The sequence below is a fragment of the Gorilla gorilla genome, chromosome 3 (genome assembly GCF_029281585.2).
Source record: "Gorilla gorilla gorilla isolate KB3781 chromosome 3, NHGRI_mGorGor1-v2.1_pri, whole genome shotgun sequence".
NCBI classification, from domain to species: domain Eukaryota; kingdom Metazoa; phylum Chordata; class Mammalia; order Primates; family Hominidae; genus Gorilla; species Gorilla gorilla.
The window spans coordinates 195,759,947-195,783,086 of record NC_073227.2 but is presented as its reverse complement, the minus strand read 5'-3'; the positions used below and the strand labels follow the sequence as shown (position 1 = coordinate 195,783,086).

Here is a 23,140-nt window from a genome sequence, read left to right as displayed (position 1 = left end):
TGAAAAGTGATGTTTTCCCTCAATAAAAGCAATAAGATTGTAGTTCACAGTTGAATTTTAATGTTTTCTTACACCTAAAGCAATAAGGATACATTTGGTTAAAAATTGCTATCAGAAATAAGGCTTTTGTAAACACAGATTTGAAAGCTTAGTATTTTGGAAGTGGCCTTTGTTTTCAGGTTTAATACAAAAGAATGCCACCTCTGACAACTGGACTGAATAGATATGAAACCTTACAAGTATTGACTATAAATCTATAAATGTCTATCTTATTATAATCTTCACTGTATGATATCTAAAGGTTTATGTTTTGTTGCCAAAGATATTTAGCTCAGCATTTCTATTTTATATTTGTAGGTAACAATTATTAGAAATACTTCTTTTTGTAAAGTCTATATTTTTGTTCTTATTTGTAGTTTGGTTGCCACAAAGGAAACAGATAGTGCAAGATCTCGAAGTGCTCCAATGTCACCTTCTGATTTTCTGGATAAATTAATGGGCAGGACATCAGGATATGATGCAAGAATCAGACCCAATTTTAAAGGTAATTGTTCTGTTTGCTACTTTATATGTGTGTTTTAAATATACTTCAACAAGGTACAGTTTTAAATTAATTCCGCCAGAAATTCTAATGCTTATTTTCAACAATCTTTCAAATATTGCATTAGTCACAGAGGTCTTGAAAAAGAAATCCATTCCCACGTTCTCAATTATCATAATTTGCCTTCTTTGGCCCATCTATGTCTTTTTTTTTTTTTTTTTTTTTTACTTCTCTAACTGTTATAATACTTCTTGTCTTGACCATTGATTTTAGGAATATACATATATGTATTTATTTAATTATTCTATCAGTTATCTAACTGGAATGGAAGCTTCTTTAATTGCTAGTGATAAACCTTCCCATCTTTTTAATCAGCCACTTTACTACTGTCTACATTGTGGGGAATCTAACCGTTGTTGAATTTACCTATTGGGAAATAGGCTGGATTGCTAACTGACAGCCTTTGAAATGTATAAGACATTATTCCACCTACCAAATGTTTTACCCGAATTTCTAGGAAAGAATGTAACAGTCAATTATTTAAGAGTACCACTTTTTGTTCTTCTGTTTAATATAGTTGTAAGCAACATGTTTATATAAGGATATGTAACTTATCCAGAACCACAATATATCCTGTAATTTCACTTTAATGGTAAAATATTAGAAAGCTGCTTCCAGATCCCAACTTATTTAACATGTTCTTGAATATTACTTTACCCAATAAAGAAAATAAACAAAGTTAAAGAACATACACTTTTTTCATGGGATTCAGTTAAGCTGTTTCATTGCTAAAGTTTAAAAAAGTGTTGTCTATAACTGCCATTTTTCCTTGAATTTGTCCTTATGGAAGAAAAAAAGAAATGCTTAGCAGTGGGTGAAATAACTAGAATGGAGTAAAAAATATCAAGATTGGGTAGCAGGAACAAAAGAAGTAAAACTCACTGATAATGTCTGAGTGGAAAGTTATGAATGGCTTCAATTTTAAAATGAGTTTAATATTTAAATTGTGGATCACACGTCTTGATTTGTTTTTAAGCTTTCAACCATAAATATTTTTAACTTCAGGAGGAAAGCACTGAGTACAAGCTGTGCAAAAATAGCACAGCTTACAGGGTACAATATACAAATGAAAATGAGAAACAAAAATAGTACAGCTTACAGGGTACAATATACAAATGAAAATGAGAAACAAAAATAGTACAGCTTACAGGGTACAATATACAAATGAAAATGAGAAATTTCAGTATTATAATGATCTTTTCCAAATTGAGGGAAAGCAGTATTCCTGTGAATCCGCTGAGAACTAATTAGTAGCTGATCTTGAAAAATATGCAGTTGTCATTTAACTAAACCACAAGAAACATAATCGGGAATTAGCAGATTCATTATGGTGAGTCCATATTCAGTGATTCAGAAGTATTGCTTTCTTTTAACTGAAAATTAAAGAAGAAAATGCATTCTATTTTTAAATGTCTGTGAATATTTAAAAAGCATATAAACAGTCTCAGCAGTTATTTTAATAAAACTGCAGATAAGTTACCAATCACACAAGAGTGGCCTCAGTGCTTTTGCCATTCTCTTGGAAAGTTTAGTGTTAGTTTATTATTTTAATAATTTAAAAGACAACAGAAACATTAAACTATTTAAAAATGTGATTATTACTGTTTATATGTAAGATCAGGAAAGGACCCCAAGGATTTGGTGTTGCTTGAAACAAATACTGATTTTTTTCTAAATAAAAATGTATTCCTAAAAACAAGCTGATCACCAAGCCAGTTCAGAGGTGATTGATTTTGGGGAAGACTAAAATTCATTCTTACACCCCAGTGTCACTAAAGGAAGAAAAACAAAAAGGGATATTTTCTCTCATTGTTTTTCAAAATATCTTGTGCTCTGAACACTAGAAAAAAAATGCAGGCTGCATTTGATAGCCAAAAATAATATCAATTATACAAAATAATACTTTAATGGATTAGTTTTTAGCTAACACTTTTGCTTTGTCATCTTTTGCAAGGGTCAAACATTATTGACTTCAGCAAACATACTTATAACTCTACTCCCTAATTAAGCATATTCAACACTGTGTCATTTCATTGGATAAAATAACATCATAATCTTTTGACCATCATTTCATTGCCCAATATTGGAATATAAATAAAATAGACTTTGAATGCTATTTCTTCCTTATGGCTATCAGGAGGATATGTAGGTGCTAACAAACTGAACCCAATACCTAACAGAAGATATTTACACAAAAGGAAGTGAGAATGATCAGCCCTTGTGTTGTCATGTACCTAGGGGTCCACCTCACCTCAGGCAAAAATAAGCTCATCAAACATAGAAGTAGAAAATGAAGAACCTGTTCTCCTGATAATATTGCACTCATTTTTTCTCTGTGGTAGTTCACATGACTAAAAATACAATCCCTTGCCTTGTTGATTTTGTGCCTTTCCCCACATCAATGTTTTTGGAAGGAATCTAGTTAGCTCATCAAATGAACTAATTTAAAATTGGTGTTATGTATGCTTTCCCATCCAATTGTCAAAGACAATGAATTAATAGTAAGTGAGTTTAGAGACATGAATATTAGTAATATATGTTAAAATTTTTAAAATGAGCATAATTAGCTAAAATAATTTTAAAAGAAGAATGGGCCTCAGGCCTCTAATCCCAGCACTTTGGGAGGCTGAGGCAGGAGGATTGATTGAGGCTAGGAGTTTGAGACCAGCTCTGAGACACCCATCTATCCAAACAAACAAAAAAAAAAACTAGCCAGGCATGGTGGCACACACTTTTAGTCCTGGCTTCTTGGGAGGCTGAGGCAGGAGGATTACTTGAACCCAGTTGTTTGAGGTTACAGTGAGCTATGGTTGTGCCACTGCACTCCAGCCTGGGCAACACAGCAAGACTCTATCTCTTAAAAAAGAACAATGGGAATTGTGATATATGTAAAAATATATTACTATAACCTATATGATTTGATCCTCACTTCTTCCTAAACACACAGAAACATAACTTACCTAGATAAGTAATCAGCTGATAGAAAGGTGCTTATAAAATATGAAAGCATTGGAAAATACCTATCTGTTTGCCCTCTCTGGAATTCAAAGTTTTGTAAAAGGTAAACATAAAATTTCAGTATGGACATTATCAGACAATTAACAGAAATGAAATGGAAATGTTTAATCTCATTAGCCAAAAGCAAAGTGTATAACAATAATATAACATTTTTGCCTTTCAAATATTTAAAAATAAGAAATGTTCCAGCATTATATACATAATTATGAATTTATTTCTGGAGTAATAGTATAAAATTTGTGATTGTTTTCACAAGTATCTTTGTATTGAAAGAAAATTTATTTTGAAGGCCATAGTGGGAAAACAACTACTAAAAAATACAAACGACTTTGTAAAAATGCAACTTTGATTTTGCTGCTTTCTACTTCTAACATTTACAAAAATCTAGAAGTAGATATTTTTTACTTAACCATAATTATGGTGTTTGTTTTTATTGTTTTGTCATTTCTCTTTAAAAAGTACACTTTAAAAAAATCTCACCTCTTGAAGACTAAGTAGTTTAATGTTATTAAAATGTACCACAGAAAAGTATAAATAAATAATTCTCTTAAAGCAATTTAAATTGGTATTGACCATGGATAAGACAGCCTCTTCCATCGAACATTATTTAAATCAATACTGAAATAAGTTAAAATAATTAGGTGCTTAACTCATGAACATTATCTTTCCTTTTCACTGATTAATCTGTTCTCTTCCCCTCCAGAATAGTATTAATTTATCTGAAACATTTTTGAGAATCAGATTTCTCCGATAATGATCCTATGCCTTTAGGATAATTTGACATAATATAAAAACTACTTCAAATTTCTATTATATCTTAGTCCTATTAAATATAGTGATTTTTAAAACTATTATTTAAAAGGCATTTAATAATGATATATGGGTTTAGAAATGTTCTGAGAGCTGCTAAAAAGAATTAGAAAGTAAAGCTGAAAATATCACTCAACCAGTTGATCATGCAATAGAAATTAGAATTTTGTCCAAGTCATTATTTCAAAAATTTGGTCTAAAGGAAGAGAAATGTTATGTATAGAAATGGTTGTTTTTATGTTCACTTAGGCAAAGGTCATTGGTAAGAACAGTGAATTTGCATCTAAGTTTTGATGCTATTAGGGGTTCTTTGTGTTTTTTTTCTTTTACCAACCTCACGTCAGATCTGGTTAGCTTGTTATTGTTTTATCCCATGATGTGGCTGAGAAAAATATATGAGACATGGTAAAAGCAAAAAAAGAAAAAAAAAAAGAAAAGAAAAGAAATAGTTATTTTTATTTTGAAAATGAAAATAATAGGTAGATTCCACCATTTCTTTCTCAGAATTTGAAATCTTTTCTCTTTAGAAGCCTTTTTGGTTAGGGAAAAGAGCAGAAACAGAACCGGCCCAGTGAGAGAAAGCACCACGTCCCCAGGCACAGACCACATCCCCAGGCGCAGACCACAGGCCTTGGCGCTCACTGGGAGGCACTGCCTAACGATGTTACAGAGTTGGAGGGCCAGGTTAAGAATTAAGGGAAGACTTAATAATCCTTGAACCTGGTAGTTTCTTTATATATATATATATATACACACACATACATACACACACACATATAAATTAAAACTTGAAGACTAAAGAGTAGGATATTCTAGCTTTGTCTCCATTCGTTGAAAAACAAAGTTAAAATAAAATAAAATAGGTTTTCGTTTTCAAGACAGGAGTAATGCTTATGTATTTTCTGAGTTCTGGTTTTTCTGACTTTTTAAAATTAATAGACTTGTTTTAAGAGCAGTTTTAAGTTTACAGAATAATTGATTGGAAAGTGCATATCTGCCCTCTCCTCCCCAACAGTGTACCCTGTTATTGGCATCTTCATATTCATGTGGTATATTTATTATTATTGATGAACCAAGATTAGTACGTTATTAACTGAAATCCATAATTTATATTAGAGTTCATTTTTTGTGCTGTACATTTTTTATGGGTTTTGACAAATTCGTAACAACTTGTGTTTATCATTACTGTATCGTACAGAATAATTTCACTGCCCTAAAATCTCCTGTGCTTGTGGTATGAATATCTCTCTCTCCCACTTCCCCTCATCTACCCCCAGTCTCTGGCAATCAATGATCTTTTCACTGTCTCTAGAGTTTTGCCTTTTCCAGGATGTCATATAATTAGAATCATAGAGTATGTAGACTTTTCAAATTGGCTTCTTTCAGGTAGCAATATGCTTTTCAGGTTCCTCTGTGTCTTTTCGTGGCTTGATAGCTCATTTCTTTTCATCACTGAATAATATTCCAGGATAATCTGTTTTGTATGCATTTGACATTAAAGAAACTTTATACAATTATCGAGCTCCAGAATTCTAGCTCAGAAGTTTGCAGATGTTGATTCATTGCCTACTGACATTTAATATCATAAAGAAGTCAAATCTCATTTTGATTTCTGCTCCTTTATATATAGGCTATTTTTTTCTGCCTATCTCTGGACATTTTTCAGTAGGAGGATTTTTGCTTATGCTGGCACTGTTTTGTGTTATTTCTGTAAAACAATATTCTTTATTTTTAAAAAATCTGCTATCTTCCCCTGTCATCTGTGTCTAACACATTTCCCTCATCCCCTTCCCTCCTTTCTCCTTTCCCTCTACATTATACAGAGAATTGTTCAGATTTGTCCTCAGAATCACTGATTTGATATTACATGGTGCCATTTATCCAATTTTTGAATGTTTAGGGAGATTTTAACTCTGTAATTGTGTTTTGGTCTCTTCACAATCCTCTTTATCCTAAACCATTTTCCTTGAATGCGAAGTTGTGGACGTTGTGTTACAAGCTGCTACGCAGGTGCTATTTTGTATGTTTATTTGCTTGTCAGTTTTATTTATGACAATAGTAACAATCATGTCCCTGAAGCTGCTAAAGAAATGTCTACAAGTGTCAGTGATGAAAAGCAGCGGTTCACCCTCAACACTAACGATGCACAGTTCTACTTCTTTGAGGCAAACACTCCAAAAAAAATTGGTTATTTCTGTTGATTGTCTGTTCTAATTTGTTTGATTGCTTTCTAGGCCTTTCACAACACAGGCATTACGAGATTCCTTTGCACTAACTAGACTGCTAATTTAATGCGTCTTTTATTGCATTCTGCCCCTTTTGTTTTTCTTCTCTGCCCAATGATTTGTTGTTTCTTCCTGCAGGATAAATTATGTTTATTTATATTGTTCATTCTCTTTAAACCACTAGTTTTCTTATGTGTGACAGAATGTCTGTGATTCGGGAAGAATTGAGGGGTGATTAGCTTGGGTGCTATAGGAGGGCCATTTTTCTGCTATTTCTCTACCTCGAAAGGGAACTCTGACACAGGCTACATTGCCCTGGCCAGAGCTTTGCTTTAGGTGAGTGTTGAGCTTCGACTAGGCTTTATTCTTGGGTCCTGCAGATGGTGAAATAGACCAGGCTTAAGGTTTGAGGTATTGTCAGGCACTGTGTTTGCCCTAATCATCAAAGAAGTTATTTCCATTTCCTCAAAAATTCCATAGGGCTAAATACCAGGCAACCGTTGCTCAACAGAAATACAGAGGGGAAGCAGAAAGCTCTCAAGACAGATGCCAGGCCCTATCCCTGGGGTGCCCTTCTCACTCTCCACCTCCTTCCCCTCTCCATGCAGTCCCTGCTCGTTTTTATTTTAGGCTTACCTCTGTTTCATTTGTCAACCATTTTTATCTGGCTCTATATTTTATGTCATTAAACTAATTATAATTTTTTCCCATTATTTTTGGTATGATACATTTATTCTCACTAAAATTTTATTAGGTAATGTCATTTTTATGTCTTCAGAAAGAAGGAAAATGACGTTCAATTCTCTGTCTTGAAATAGAAGCTTCCAGGTGTCATCTGAAACTAGAAGCATGTTTAACATAAAACAATTGAATTGCAAGTAAAAGTACGTTTACAAGACAACAAAACATTATTTCACTAGAATATTTTACCCACCACTGCTGGATTTTACTTCTTTCTTTTGATCCTAATCTTGGGGTCCCTCTTATGACTCATTAGTGCAACTTCAGAAAGTATTCCTTCAGTAATCACGCAATTCTGTCTTCCTCCCAAGTATTTATTGCATTTTTGTTAAGTTTTCTTATGTTATCTCCAATGGCCATTCTCTTTTTATGTAGATATAACTTTTGTTTGCCCTCACAATGTATTTGTGGTTTTTGTCTTTTACCCTTAAATATTTCACTAATCTTTTTCTCCCTTCATCACAAATTGACTCTTTCTAGTACTCTATTCTACAACAACATCCATGCCAAGGGTGGCATGTGTACCCAAACTCATTTTCTACATGCATTTTTATTAGGGTATATGTTAGCATTTTAAAGGTCTCCCTTACCCATTTTTACTATTCCTATCCACCAAGACACTATTGTTCTTGAATAACATTTACGATTATTTTTGAAAATGGTACATTTCTGTTTACATTTTTACTTAGTACAAGGTCATTTTAACAAGAAGTATCTCTTGAATAATAAGCTCTTCTAAAACTATACATGTTCATTTGAAATGTTGATGGGGTTAGATTCTAAACCCTGTATTTTTTGTTTGTATTTGCTTTTTGTTTTTAATTAATTATTTCTGTAGTAATTATTTCTCTTTTTTGTATTTTACAATAATCTCAAACTAACAGAAGTGTTACAAGTACAAAAGTTTTTTTTCTGAACCACTTCAATGTAAGTTGTTGACCTGATGCCCCAATGCTTGAGTATTTACTACAAATAAAAACATTCTCCTTGATAATCACAATCTAACCATTATAACAAGAAAAGTAGTCGAATATATTGCTACCTTCTAATTTGCTGATCTTTATTCAAATTTCATCCACTGACAATTTATTAGAAAAGTATTCAGTTTAGAATCACATCATATTTTATTTGTCATTTCTCTTTGCCTTTTTCAGTCTGAACCAGCACTTTATTCTTTCTGTGATTGTCATGATGTTGACATTTAAAAATATTCTTATTCAGTTATTTAGGAGAATATACTTCACTTTGCGTTTGTCTAATTCTTCCTCATGATTCAAATTAGGTAGTGCATTTAGCAGGGATATTACAGGAATGATGATGTGTTTTGACTGCATTCTATTTGATGGTGGACCATGTCAGATTTTGCCATTACAGGTTATGTTTACTTTGATTACGTGATTAAGTTGGTGCCCGCCAGGATATATCTATATATACCCACACATATAAGCATAAATAAACACACACATACGCATGCACACACACACATACACACACACACACATTTACACATCGATTTTCATCTATATTTCTGTATCTATTGAAAACCATGAATTCACACTGTCAATACCATATGTTTAGTCTAGTTTCTAAGTTTCCATATTTTAACTTCCTCTTCCAACAGCAAGAAACCAGGCTCCCATTATCCTCAATATAATTACTTATTTAATCAATATGTAATGAATCTCCCTTGTTTGCTGCTACTTCTTCTTTTACACAAGTACCTTCCTCAGCCTGGTGGGACTCTGAAGCCTTCCTCAGGTTCATCTCCTTGTGTAGATGCCTGTTCAGACTCCAACTCTGCAAGCCAGGATGGCCCCATGGAGACACACACCTTGCCCATCTATGGTTCTAACACCCAACACCAGGCTTCCCTATCGTGGGTACATCTTCCTCTCTCACCGGGCCACCAACATTTCCTGCATGTGGAGCTTCTCCACAATGTCCTTCTCTCCTGCCTTAGGTTACTACGACCCCCTCAGCCATCCCAGCACTTAAGCCTATTTTGCACTGCCCAAACAAATGACTTCAGTGCAGCATTTGGGGGAAGGGAAGAGAAGGGAAGGGAAAGAGAAAGGGGAAGAACAAACAGGATTCTGCTTCTATGCCATAATTTACAAACCTTTTTAAAGCACGTAACAGATAATTTAAAATCTGGATTTTAAGTCATCAAATATGCTTTGTGAATAAAAAATAAAATAACATCTCTCCTTGTGACATGTGTGTGCATTTATCTAAAATAAAACAAGTCTCTAGTTGGAATTATTTTGAAATTTAATCTTTCAGTTGCATTCTGTGTCTTTAAAAAGATAAAACTTTAATACAACTCTCCCTGAAAACTTCCTTAGTCATTTTTATGAACATATGAGTTGTTTGTTTATTTTCTTACTTGCTCTAGGTCTGCCTAGTGAACCATTTTTCCCCAATATGAATAACAATAATATTGTTGCCAAGATTTTGCACTGTACTTTGCTATTCTGCCATCACTTCATTTCTTAAACTTAAGGGCCATCTTCTATTTCTTTAAAAAAAAACATCTAAAAGAAAACTTACTGCTGAAAACATCTGCAACTACTGTCATTTGCTTTTAAGGACTATGCCTAAAGTCGTGAACAATTTAAAAGCACAATTTGCCATATGGATGCTATAGCAGTTATTTGCTCTGTTGCTTAACATAGGAGTGTATTGGATAGATATAACAGCTTTTGCATTGGCACAGAGAAGTAGCAGATTGGCCAAGAGCTACTAAACAGGTGCTCTCTGTAATGGCAATAGAAGATTCATAATCTTCTCTGAGCTTCGTTCTCTACACAATTTTTGAATGTCTATTTCAAAGCTAGGATAGAAAGACTACTCCAAGATTGCTGCACTAATCTCATGTGCACCAGAAACCGAAGGGGTAGAACGTGGTACCTTTAAAATATTATGATGCTGTATCCATTTCATTCTTTGTAATCTATCCCCAAGGACTGTCATTGTCCTTCGGGGTCAGGTCCATTCTGTCCCCATCCCAGACTATTATCATAAATTTCTGTTTTTTCTGTCTTTATGCTTTTGCCTATTCATGCAAACATTCACGAGTCGTGTTAGTTCCTACACTTCCAAGGTTAAGAATCTGTTATGGCTCCAAAGCTTTCCTAAAGTAAATCCCAAATACCTTGTTATTACATTGAGGAGACTCCATGATCTAAAATGATTTTTATTTCCAAACTGTTTTTTATTTGAATATTTTAAAATTTTAAGTTATTCTTATTTATTCATGTGTGTCTATCTATCTGCCTTTCAAGTAAGTGTCTACCATAGTTTTGAAATTTGGAATTAGGATTTGATGTCCAAATTCATTCGCCCTTCTTTCTGCTGAAGAAGAAAATATATACACAAGTAAATAGTCAAATGGGAACCAAATCACACTTTTTTATGTTCTAATGTCCAATCAAGGAACATGTTATAACCAGATGGAGAATAAAGTTTAGGCCTGAGACCATTGTGAGTTACTTTACTTGCACATGAAATTTAGGTTTTGAAGCCAGGCGACTTTCCACCTTTAGGAAGAGCTTTCTGCTTCTTATTGGAGGAATGTTATGGAGGCTGAGGCTGAAGTCTGTTTCAAATACAACGAGGCATTATGATCCCAACTATTAGTGAAAGCCTAAATTAGTCAATTCTTTGACCATTAATTCTTCTGTGGAAATGATGTTATTTTCTGTATTTCATCCATCGGCCTTACTGTTTGAGCCTCTGGTCAACCAGGGATGTCAGCACCATATTTTAGAAGGAAAACAAATATATCAGAGGTTTGCTCCTCCGAAGACGGTACCTAACACTGCTCCTTTCAGAACCTTAATGGAGTCATTAGGATGTGCCACATAACACTTGCTCCCAAGGGACACTGAAATGTGCCAGCACAGATTTCACTCACTTCAGAACCTTGAAGCCTATGCTGAATTTTTGCCTCCATTTGCTCTTTCACCACTATTGTCCATAAATACATAGAAACTAATTAAATTTAAAAGATGAGACAAAATATATTATAGAGAATGCCTCATCCTTTATTCAATGCCTGTGGCAAACTAAAATCCAAGAAATAGACCGCTTCCCTTTCTAAACTAAAATAAGAAAAATTATCTCCCCACTCTTTTATTTCCGTTTCAGCCAAAAAGACCCCAATCAGGTGCAGCTAGCAGTGGTCTAATAGTAGCTTCCTCCTGGGCCATGTTCCCCCAACATGAGTGTACCCCATCAGCATTTTATTTACAGGTGAATTAACCCAATACTGATGTTCTTATGTTTTCCTTTTTCCAGAGGATATGAGTCAATAGAGCATGACAGAATTTATCTCAAGCCAAATAATGTTTCTCAGATTCATATTGCCATTCCAAGAAAAAAAAAAAAGAAAATAGTAGGAGTCTAGTATTATCTGGGGGAAAAAGAGAATAACCTAGAAAATATGAAAGATTGGTTTTAGCTTTTCAAGGATGCCAGTCAGCCTACAGATACTTTTCAGAGTTCATATTAGACTCACATTAAGAAAAAATTATCTTCTGACAGTTGTAACCTCATACTTTTTTAGGATGGAAATTTTATTTATTTTTTTTATTTTATCATTATTATACTTTAAGTTTTAAGGTACATGTGCACAATGTGCAGGTTTGTTACATAGGTATACATGTGCCATGTTGGTGTGCTGCACCCATTAACTCGTCATTTAGCATTAGGTATATCTCCTAATGCTATCCCTCCCCCCTCCCCCCACCCCACAACAGTCCCCAGAGTGTGATGTTCCCTTTCCTGTGTCCATGTGTTCTCATTGTTCAATTCCCACCTATGAGTGAGAACATGCGGTTTTTGGTTTTTTGTCCTTGCGATAGTTTGCTGAGAATGATGGTTTCCAGTTTCATCCATGTCCCTACAAAGGACATGAACTCTTCATTTTTTATGGCTGCATAGTATTCCATGGTGCATATATGGAATTTTGTTTTAATCATGGAGTAAACTAAGTTTACTCCTCTCCCACATAGTGGCACATAACACACTGCTCTCATCTTGCAAATTTTAGAAATTTGTAAATGTTTAGAAATAAGCAAGGAAGATATTTTAAAATGTTCATTAGTAACTAAATGCAGCACCTCTAGGATTCAGGTCTTTTATAAGGTTCTTATTATTACATGTTCATCCTTCATATTTAAAACAATTTAACTTCTATACATGTTTGAATTATGTGTTCTAGACATTCTTATGTTTAGTAAACTTTAGGCACTTTCAAAGTACATAGCATCTACTCTGTTTTATTAACAGTGTTCACCGAATTTATAATAGGCAATGCTTTTAATGAAATTAATAGCCTGGAATTTTCAATGCTCCCAAGCCCTGACTCTTCTCTCTGTATTTTTCTATTTCTAAGAAAATCTCTGATAACCCTGTAGTATAATGGCCCCAGATATTTTCTAGTCTGTAATTCCTTAGGATAGTGGTTTCCAAGCATTCTTGCACATTATAATGACCTAGGAAGCTTTTAAAAATACTGATGCCTTGGTTGCATGCCATACCAAGTAACATAGGTGAGAATTAAGCATCTATGTTTTGTAAAGATTGCCAGGTGATTTCAATGTGTAGCATAGGATTTAAAGGCCTTTGAAACCTAAACTTTATTTTTAAATAATTTTATTGATTTTTCCTCTACCTTAATTCAGCAAGATAAATAGCCATCTAGAGAAAAGGTTGAAAAGCAAATTAAGATGAAAATCATGAACCAGTAATCAAATAAATGTAAATTGCAAGCTCAAATGATATTTTAGACCATTCTAACTAATGAAATAGTTTTTAAAAAATATTGGAACAAATGAAACATCCTATTTATTTTCAGAAAGAAAAACAAGTCATCTACAAAATGGCTTTGGGCTTTTCAATGGCAATGCTGAAAACTAGAAAATAATGAAAAAGTATCTTCAAAATTCATAAGAAGAAAACATTTCCAGCCTAAAAGTTTCTACCAACTCTAGCTATACATTAAGTGTGAATGCAAAAATACAGACATTTATGAACAAGGACTCTCTCAAAAGCTTCATAGCCTTGTGCAGCATTTGTCAAAACATTACTGGAGCATATGTTCCACTAAAATGAAGAAATAAACCAAGAAAGAAGTATGGGACCATGAACGAGGATCCCACAACAGAAAGCTATGGAAGTAATTCCTAGTTTGATTGGGAGGTCATAGAACGATTGCTTTGAACCAGAGCAAAACATTCTCGTTACATTCCTCTGTAAATCCAGATGAAGGTAAAGTTCATAGAGAACCTGATAGATCTGTACATATTGAATCAAAACTTAGACATTTCAGGGCTTGTTGATAAGTTAACGATTCATGTGGAGAAAGCTATGTGAAATATTATATATGAAGCAATTGCCAATATCAGGAAAATGTTCTGCAGGAAAGGAAAAAGTAAGCATAACATATTCTATTGTTTGGCTGGGGTAAATATCTACCTTGTCATATTAATGTAAAAAGTGAATATTGATCTAACAAAACAGACCAAGCCTTTTTTCATACAGAAATATTGGATAACAGGAAGACAGAAAAAAGGCTTATATTAGTAGAGATAGGGATGATGTACGAAAAAAGACTAAATCTTTATCTTCTTTGTGGGCATCAGAAGATGTGACTAAAAGAAACAACATATTATGTAGAGAAATTGAGGTAAATATCTGAAGAACTGATGATTAAATGAATTGAAGTAATTATCTCTGAAAAAGAGGGAAACAGAAATAAGTCAAGGGGCTACTAGGCATTTTTGTAGCAAACCTTGTAAAATCAATTTACTCAAAAATTACGCTCAGGTTAAAAAAAAAACAAAGAAATTAGTCTTAGATATTAGTTTCTGTATGTAGTGTTCTCCGACTAACTTACATAAAGTGTAACTCAGAGCTATTTTAGCCCCTAGCACAAAATATTTTTACGTTTCTATTTATACAGGTATCTGCCTAATAATAAAGTTTGTGGCCAGATAATGAAATGTTTTGAATGTCATATAAACAAGACGGTGGGAAAAGAATGATTTCTAGAATCAGAGCAATGGTTCACGTTCTAAATGTGCTACCTACTGGCATCTTATGTAGGGTCACTGTGCTTTAATTCCCTAAAATGTTAACGATGGAATATTACCCTCTTTCAGAGTTACTATGGATTAAATATCTATGAATCAGCTAATGTAGTGCCTGGCAGCAAGAAACTTACAACAATTTACCAATTTCTGCTCCTCCTTCTCTGCTAGATGATAATCTTTCTGTGTCTTCTTCAGTTTTGTGTGCAAAGGCTTTGGATATTTAGTAAAGGAATGAATAAATGGGCCTTATAAAAATAAAAATCCTTGGATTTATGATGAATACTAAGTCGGGCATTAATAAGAAATTTCCAGAATGGAGGAGTGAGAAACTCAATAAGTTCACTTCTCCAAAAAAGCAACAAAAACATTGGCAAAATTGTCAAGATTAACAGTTAGAACTTTTAAAATTGATAAAAAGCTTACAACAACCTGAAGAGTGTTTATTCAAGAAAAACTGATGAATTTCTGTAAGAACAGAAGGGATATTAATTTCACCGACCTTCCCAGTTCCACAGCAGCCTTGCAATCCAGCCACCCCTAAACAATAGAAGTTGTAAAACCACCAGAGCTGGCTGACCAAGTTTGGAATTCCTCAGAAGGTCCATCCCCAGAGCTTTGTCAGTATTCTGCCTGTCTGGTAGCTCCCTGGAAGAGCCTCACTCAAAGGGCTTTCCATTACTTGACGTGACTAAGAACTCACTTGGTGGGAAAAATTTCTATCTCTAGGGCATTTGTGGAAAATAATTAGAAGATTGTTTAACATTGTAGCTGCCTAAGGCTGTGACACTAGTTGGGACAAGTAAGAGCCTGAACAAAAATTATAAAGGACCTGGAAAATTCTATGTTCTTAGGCAGCTCTGAAAAGCTCTAACATATCCTTGCAATCTGGAGTTTACATATGCACATAGGGCTGTGTGCATGTCCAGGGAAGTCCTCGGAGAGTCCCAGTATCTCACCTCTGGTGGACATCAGGCTCTGTGCAAGCAGGAAGTGAAGGGTAAGGTAGAGTTGTAAACTGCCTGAGCACTGAAGACATGTCCCCAAACCCATGGAAGACCCTTGGCAAGAGTGGAAGATTTATTGGCTCAAGGCTTTAAAGAAATCTCTAATCAAATATTAGTTTACCACTAAGCTCACTAAATGGAGATTTCACTGGCTGTGCACTGTAGGGAAATGAAAACTTTACCATATTGGTCCAGGTAAGTCACTAAAGAACAAACAACAACTGCAAGAAAAACCAGCAGCAATAAACTTTGGATTGGAGGTGGGAAGGTCTGGTTTCCAGAGTTGCCACTTTATGTTACCTAAAGTATTCAATTTTCAACAAAAAAAAATATGAGACATGCAAAGAAATAGAAAAGTATAGCCCATGCAGCGGGGAAAAGATCAATAGGAACTATCCCTGAATGAGCTTAGAAACTGGACTTACAGCATCAGGCATTACAGAGCCATTAGAGACATCAAGATTTTAAAAACTAAGACCAAGAGAGGTAAAAAAATGATCAGCATCAGTGTTCCTTGTGAACCTTGTGATTCTCAGTACATACTGTTGTGTGGAATTATTGCTTCAATTTTAAGCATCTGTGTGTGTGTGTGTGTGTGTGTGTATATAAAATGGAATAATAATAATGGAATGCAAGGAATTATTTGAAAATGTTTTAGATGAGTCTCTAAACAGCCCTTATGTTTTCATCTCTTTTTCAGGCCCTCCAGTTAATGTCACATGCAACATATTCATCAACAGCTTCGGCTCTATCGCAGAGACGACCATGGTAGGCATTTTACTTTGCAACAAGTTTCACACTAGAGTAATCTATAATTACATTAATGGCAACATTTTATGTAATTTAAAACCCAAATTAATATAACAAGATTTTAAAACTTAAAGTTAATAGTATAATTAAATTACAGTCACCTGCAGGTAATAGCATTTCAGTTAGAGATGGTATATTAGAGTATATAAATATAAGTGAAAACAACATCGATTTTCTCCATTCAACAAACTAATATTAAACTTCAAATTAAAAGCTAAAATGTCACCATAGCAATTACTTTTTTCCATAATCTTTAATATCCAGACATAAGCAGAGTAGTAAATACTTACATGTTTACTCTGTACCCCACTTACAAATTTGTTTATAATGTTATTTTAAATATTCAATTTGATTACTTTTTCAAATGAATATAGTATTTGCCAAAACATTATACTTAGAGATTTTATCAACTGTATTTGAAAACATTTTATATAATCAAGTTATTAAAGCCAGAAAAACATAAAAATTGTCATTACAGACCAAATTTCTTCTGTCTTAAATTTTATAGCTTTTTCTAAAGATCACATGGTATCTCTACTTTGCCCTTTAGCTTTTATTGGGCAATTTAACTGTAATAAAATGCAGAAATAGACACATGAACCACTGAACATCTATAAAATTGTCTAGCAGCCAATTTTATTTTTTTTGAAACTGTATAGATGATGATTCTTAAATTAGCTAGAATTATCTTTGTAAATTTAGTAAGTATAGTTTGTGATACTTCTCAAAGTTAATATTAACTAAAAGATGATATAAAATACTTAAGGATTTATTAGTTTAAAAAACCAGTATTAGAGAATTATGTTCTATTTACTTAGAATAGTAAATAGGTAGTAAATTTTCTAGGAAAAACAATCTAATATGCAAATTTTTACATATATGAGGGTGTAAGTGTGTGTAGAGGTGTGTGTGAGTGTGTGTTGGAATCTATCTCAACAGGAAGAGGCTTTATACAGGCATCATTTGAAAAAAAAAACTGTTTCCCTCATGTATGCAATATAAGTCATTTACCAGCATCTCTGTGATTCTATTCAAAGTTAGTATAGCTTAACTACAATAAGCATTTGTGGAAAAGAACCGAATTTAAATTTGGAGGCATTATATAGAATTATCTTCAATATGATACAATCTAAGTTAACATGAATGTGTGTATATGAATGTAAACGCAGAGAAGACGTATGTCATTTGGTTAGAAACAGTCTGGTTCTGGTGCAATTTCTTCTCTAAAGTGGCTATAATCCTGTTTTAGACTTTGATATATTCTAGATTCTTGTGGAAAAATTGGCCCTGATTTATACCCAACATTTGTACATATTCAGTCCATAAAATCCACAGTTGAAGGAATCACTATTGGCTTTGTTCTATTTAGGCTTCTCAAATTGTATTTCCAGCCCTGGCAATTTTCTCATTTTGTTTCTATACATGTGTAATCCTAAAAACCTGGAAATATACTTCTCTATATTTTTCTTTTACATGATTGCTTCCATGAAATACTTCCCGCAGCAATAGCTGGAAAGATTTAAAGTCTTACCCATCTTTATGGGGTAGGGAGGGAAGGGACTTGGAAAAAAGAGAGGGCATAGACAGATTTCCTTCCCATTAAGACTTAAAGATTGCCAGTTTTCTGAAAGTGCCTTTTTTATGACATAATTCATCAATCTACCACTAAAACTGTTATAACACAATCTATAAGATGGCTACGCCAGTTAAATTTCTTACCTTAACAATTTTAGCCAGACTTTATAGAATAGCATTCTGCAAAAGCTTGCAGGATATTGCAAACACACTCTCACCATAAGTTTTATTTCTCTCCTTCAGCATGCAAGCCTTTCCTTACCTACATACTCCATCATTATGTATTCCTTTTGAAATCACTTTAAGCATCTATCACTCACTTCTTCACAGTCTCAAGCAGTGTCAATGAACATTGTTCAAATATCCCAGAAGTTAAGTATTACAAACCTAATCATGTCCACCTTGGTACTTTTCTTTTTATTCTTCCAAATTTCTAAACATATATCATTTCCATTAAAATGATCAGATTCAATATTTATTAATTTTTAATGGTATCAGCTAAAATAGCTGTGATTTTGATGTTCATCTATATAGGCACAAAGAAAATTAGAACTTGTTAGTATATTTCTATCATAAGAATCATAAAATGTTTTGCTCCCACTTGGTTAAGTTGTATTTTATTCACAGGGTCCACTATCACGACTCTACAACAAAACTTTATCTCATTATTCTATTGCTGTATTTTTTTAATTCAGTAAAAATGCTAATATATGTGTTAATGTATTTTTTAAACTTATTCACACTTCTTATGCTGAATATAGTTTACTTCTGTTCTTTTTTTTTTTTTTTTTTTTTTTTTTGAGAGGGAGTCTCTGTCGCACAGGCTGACTTCTGTTCTTATAATACAAATAATTGAATTCAACTAAGGCAGTCAATTAAAATTGAGAGGATGGAATCTCAAATTATCTGTAATCATTAATGAATATATTTATGTCTGAGAATTCATATTTAAAATAAAACTACGTAATTATCCTCTTCCATTATGTGTCTGCTTAACAAGAATCTTAACCGTCTTCAATGTCTTTACCGGCTAAATATACTGAGCTCCCTCTGCTGGTCTAGTCTATAACTGGTGTGTCTCACTTTTAAATACACCTCTCCCATTTGAGGTTATTCTTTAATCCTTGGGAAAATTTCTCTAGTAGATAGTCTACTTTTTAGGCCACTTTTTGTTAATTAAGCTAATTCAAAAAATGTATTTTTCATATTTTTCTTGCACAAATTTAAAAAAATGCGTGTGCAGTTTAACAATATAAACTCAAATCTCTTTTTAGCTGTTGAACTCCTTTCCCAATATTGTTAATCTGATTCATTTCATGTAGTACCAACCATTCTCACTTGATTACAGTTTCATTATTTTACACATAGTCACCAAACTTTGTTCTACAAATATTATGAGCATTTTAACTTCCCTATTTCCCTCATATTTGAGTCATAATGAGATTCTTTAAGGACTTGTTCCGCCTCAATTATTTCAAGTTCACATTCTTCTTAAACAGATAATGATGCAACAACTACTGGAAATTCCCGTTCTTAAAAATATTAAATTAAAAATAAAACTAGTTTACCATCATTACTGTTTGGGAACATGGTCTTGGCGAGAGAGGCACATCTGTCCTGCCTTTTAAACTGTGATGATAAAAGAAGCACGTGATTATTTCAATGAGGGGAAGCTTAAGATCTCCACATTAAGTGGCTTCTATATGAAGTGTGCTCCTGCAAACCTATGATGAGTTGTGGATAGGGCTTATGTGCCAGGATGAAAGCATTTGTTAAGTTGGGTTTAACAATGCAAAGAAATGCAAATGCAAAGAAAACCCTTAAGCAAAGGTTTTCTTTGGAAATATACACAAAAACCAAATTGTAATTTGATGCATACACACAGACCTGGCTGGTCTTCAGGGTGTCCACAGAACAAAAGAAAAGATTGGGGTTTTATTGGTTAAGATAAAAGTTTTGTAAAATGTTTCGAAAGAAAGTTCATTGGCCTAGAGAAGTTCTTCCAGCTTTGGCAAGCTGTAATTGTTGAGTGATGGTGGTAGGTAAAACTAATCTTGGTGGAAGGTAAAGTAATCTTTGAGGCATGGAAGGTAGCAGTTACATGGAAGCAGTTACTAGGTAAAATGGGTTTTAAGATATAGCAAGTTATTTCTGCAGCTGGGCTTGCCAGACAGTTCCTGGAGCAGGAGCTTTGTGACCTGAGTGCTTTTTCCCCATGGTCCTTAACTCCCATCTAGTTGGGTATGACTGTAATAACCCCAAGTCACATCATTAATTTTCACAATTGAGACAATGGAATATTACATAGCAACAACATGGATATTTCTCATAAACATAATTATGAGCTAAAGAAAACAAACACAATAGAATATGTACCAATTACTTCCATTTGTATGAAGTTCAATAACATGAAAAAATCAATTCTGATGATAAAAGACTTCTGAATTCTGAAAGACTATCTTTGGTGGGGGGTGGGAGGTGGTTGGTAACTGATTGTGAGGAGGTACCACGGAGCCTTCTGGGTACCAAAATTGTTCTATTTTTTGATCTGGGTAGTAGTAACACAGGTATATACATATGTCAGCATCTTTTAATGGACACTGCAGACTTGTGTATGTCATGAATGGCTGTTATATCTTAATTCAAAAGATTATTTAAAAGTAAACAAAAACCTTCACAAATTTAAAATTTAACACGCCAAGTGTGTCAGGCAGAGCATATCTATTCGGTGATCACAGGTGAGAACGTTAGAAGTTAGACAAAAAGCTTTAAATGAAAGCTTTTATTCTTCATCAGAAACAGTCTGCAGGACTACGAATGTCTACAGCATTAATATGTGATTTCTCTAACCCTATGCCTTCCAGTACTTAAAATACCTAGTTATAAGAACCAAAAATGAATAATCTTGAAGAAAAAAATCACTGAGATGATAAGCAGCTTCCATGATATAGGTAAAAGGGAATTCCATTTGATCTGGTCTGGGGATGGGGGCTGGCTATAGGTGGTCCAAATGTTCTCAGCTAACTGTCAAACTTTTAAGGAAACCTCCAAAATAGAAATATGTATATATATACACACACTACGAAGCATAACTATGACAGAAGCAAGTAAGAAATTTCCATCATAGAAGCACCTTATAGGACTGGCTACACCCATGATGACATTAAAAGTCCATTATTTATTTTAAAATTTGAAAAAGAGAGAAAACAATCACCCATAACGCCCCCACACAAACCCAGCACTATTAGCACTTAGCTGCATTTATATTTACTTCCAAATGTTTTGACTGCACATATTTTTTACATGGTTTATGCATTCATTCATTCAGTGAATCTTTTTGTGGGAGCATATAATGAACCAAACATTTTGCTATGCACAAAGGATGATGTAATCATTTTATTCTGACAAATCACTTTTTTACTTATTACTGAATCATAAACTTTTTTCCATTATAAAGATAAAATAATGAGCCTCCTTTTCCTAACTTTTTATTCAATACATATGCAAAAAAGTGCACAAATTATAGGAGTGAAGTACAGTGAATTAATACAAAGTGCACACATTCATGTAACCACACTCAAGTCAAAAGTAGCATCCCAGAGCCTGCTTATATCCCTTTTAAATCCTACCCCTCACAGTCTCCATAGTAGTTTGGGCATGTATATACAGTAGTACAGTATTTTTAAATGAACATATTGGTTTTATCTATCTTCAAAAAACAGATGACTCTCCATCTTGTTACACATATGTTAGAAAGTTAGAGAATTGTGCTGCTATGTGATTTAAATCAATATTTATACATTGAACCATTACTTTTCACCAGTGCCCATAAAATAAACCATTTTTATAAAATGAGAACAAAAAAGATGAGACATTTTGGGTTAATAGTTTTTCAGGTGTCGGTGTACATAGATGCATGGCACATTGGAAGGAAGGATCTGAGGGTCCAGTGTGATCTCACAGAAGTGTCCAAACCTACAGTTTTTCAATTTTCATACAAATGATAGGCTCACATTTTACTTGCAACAGTAAGCACTTATATATAAATGCTACTTTAAATTATTGAGTCGTTAGATTCTCGAGATACCTAAGCCAATACAGCATAAAAAATGATATTATCTATCTATCTCTCCATATATCTATATATATGTTAAGGGAATCTTTAAACTACTAGACTTCTTTTTGAAGTATTTTTTATTAAAAAAAGTTACAGGCATACCAAGATGCATGGATTATAAGTAACACTAAAAATCTATCACCATCTTAAGAAATTAAACAGTACAAATACATGAAACTTCCTTTCTTAAGGTAAGCTTTATTCCTGAGTTTGATATTAAGATATAAATGTTCATTCTATATGTATGAAAATATAATCAAAATGGCCATATTGAAGTATCCACATGTAACTTAGTTTGACTTCATTTTTCAGGTATAAATTTATGTTTTTTTTTGAGATACTGCATGCTTGTATATGTAGACAACGTTTTTTTCATTTTCATTTCAGTATTTCATAATATATTTATCCATTCTACTTTTGCTAGACATGTAGGTTGTTTCTAATGTTTTCAATACCACAGATCATCTCTGCATTGAAAATCATTGCATAGGGCGGATCACCTGAGGTCAGGAGTTCAAGACCAGCCTGGCCAACATGGTGAAACCCCATCTCTACTAAAAAAAACAAGAATTAGCCGGCAGGGTGGCAGGAGCCGGCAATTCTGGCTACTCGGGAGGCTGAGGCAGGAGGATTGCTTGAACCCAGGAGGCAGAGTTTGCAGCGAGCTGAAATGGTGCCACTGCACTCCAGCCTGGGCTACAGAGCAAGACTCCCTCTCAAAAAAAAAAAAAAAAAAACATTGTGTATTACCTTCTAATATAGTATATATATGCAAGCTATTCTACAGGGTATATTCCTAGGAGTGAGATTACTTGGTAATTACTTGGAAATTACTAAATTGCTCCCCATTCAAATTACTAAATTGCTCTCCAATGTGGTCATTCTGTTTGAAGCACCTATTAGCAATTTTATGAGATTTCCTATTGTTTTACATGTTCTCCAACACTTAGTATTTACCCACTTCTAATTTTTTAACTTACGTAATGGTTGTAAAGTTGGATTTAATTCCTGCTTATCATGTACTTCCTTGATAAACAGTGAGGTTAAGCATTTTAATAAATGATTCAGATGTTCTTTATGCAAAATGCTTCTTAATATATTTTCTCCATTTAAGGTTGCTTGTTTTTATTATACACACACAA

At 33.6% G+C, this 23,140-nt stretch overlaps 1 protein-coding gene across 3 annotated transcripts in view; it reads left to right on the top strand.

Moving 5' to 3' along the window:
• The window catches only part of GLRA3 (glycine receptor alpha 3), a 184,642-nt gene that overhangs the window by 40,269 nt on the left and 121,233 nt on the right, over nucleotides 1-23,140 (top strand). For all 3 annotated transcript variants that reach the window (XM_055384458.2, XM_004040653.4, XM_063705649.1), the window contains exons 2-3: nucleotides 417-544; nucleotides 16,197-16,264. In XM_055384458.2, coding sequence (XP_055240433.1) covers nucleotides 417-544; nucleotides 16,197-16,264 — 196 coding nt within the window. The remainder of the gene's footprint in view (nucleotides 1-416; nucleotides 545-16,196; nucleotides 16,265-23,140) is intronic.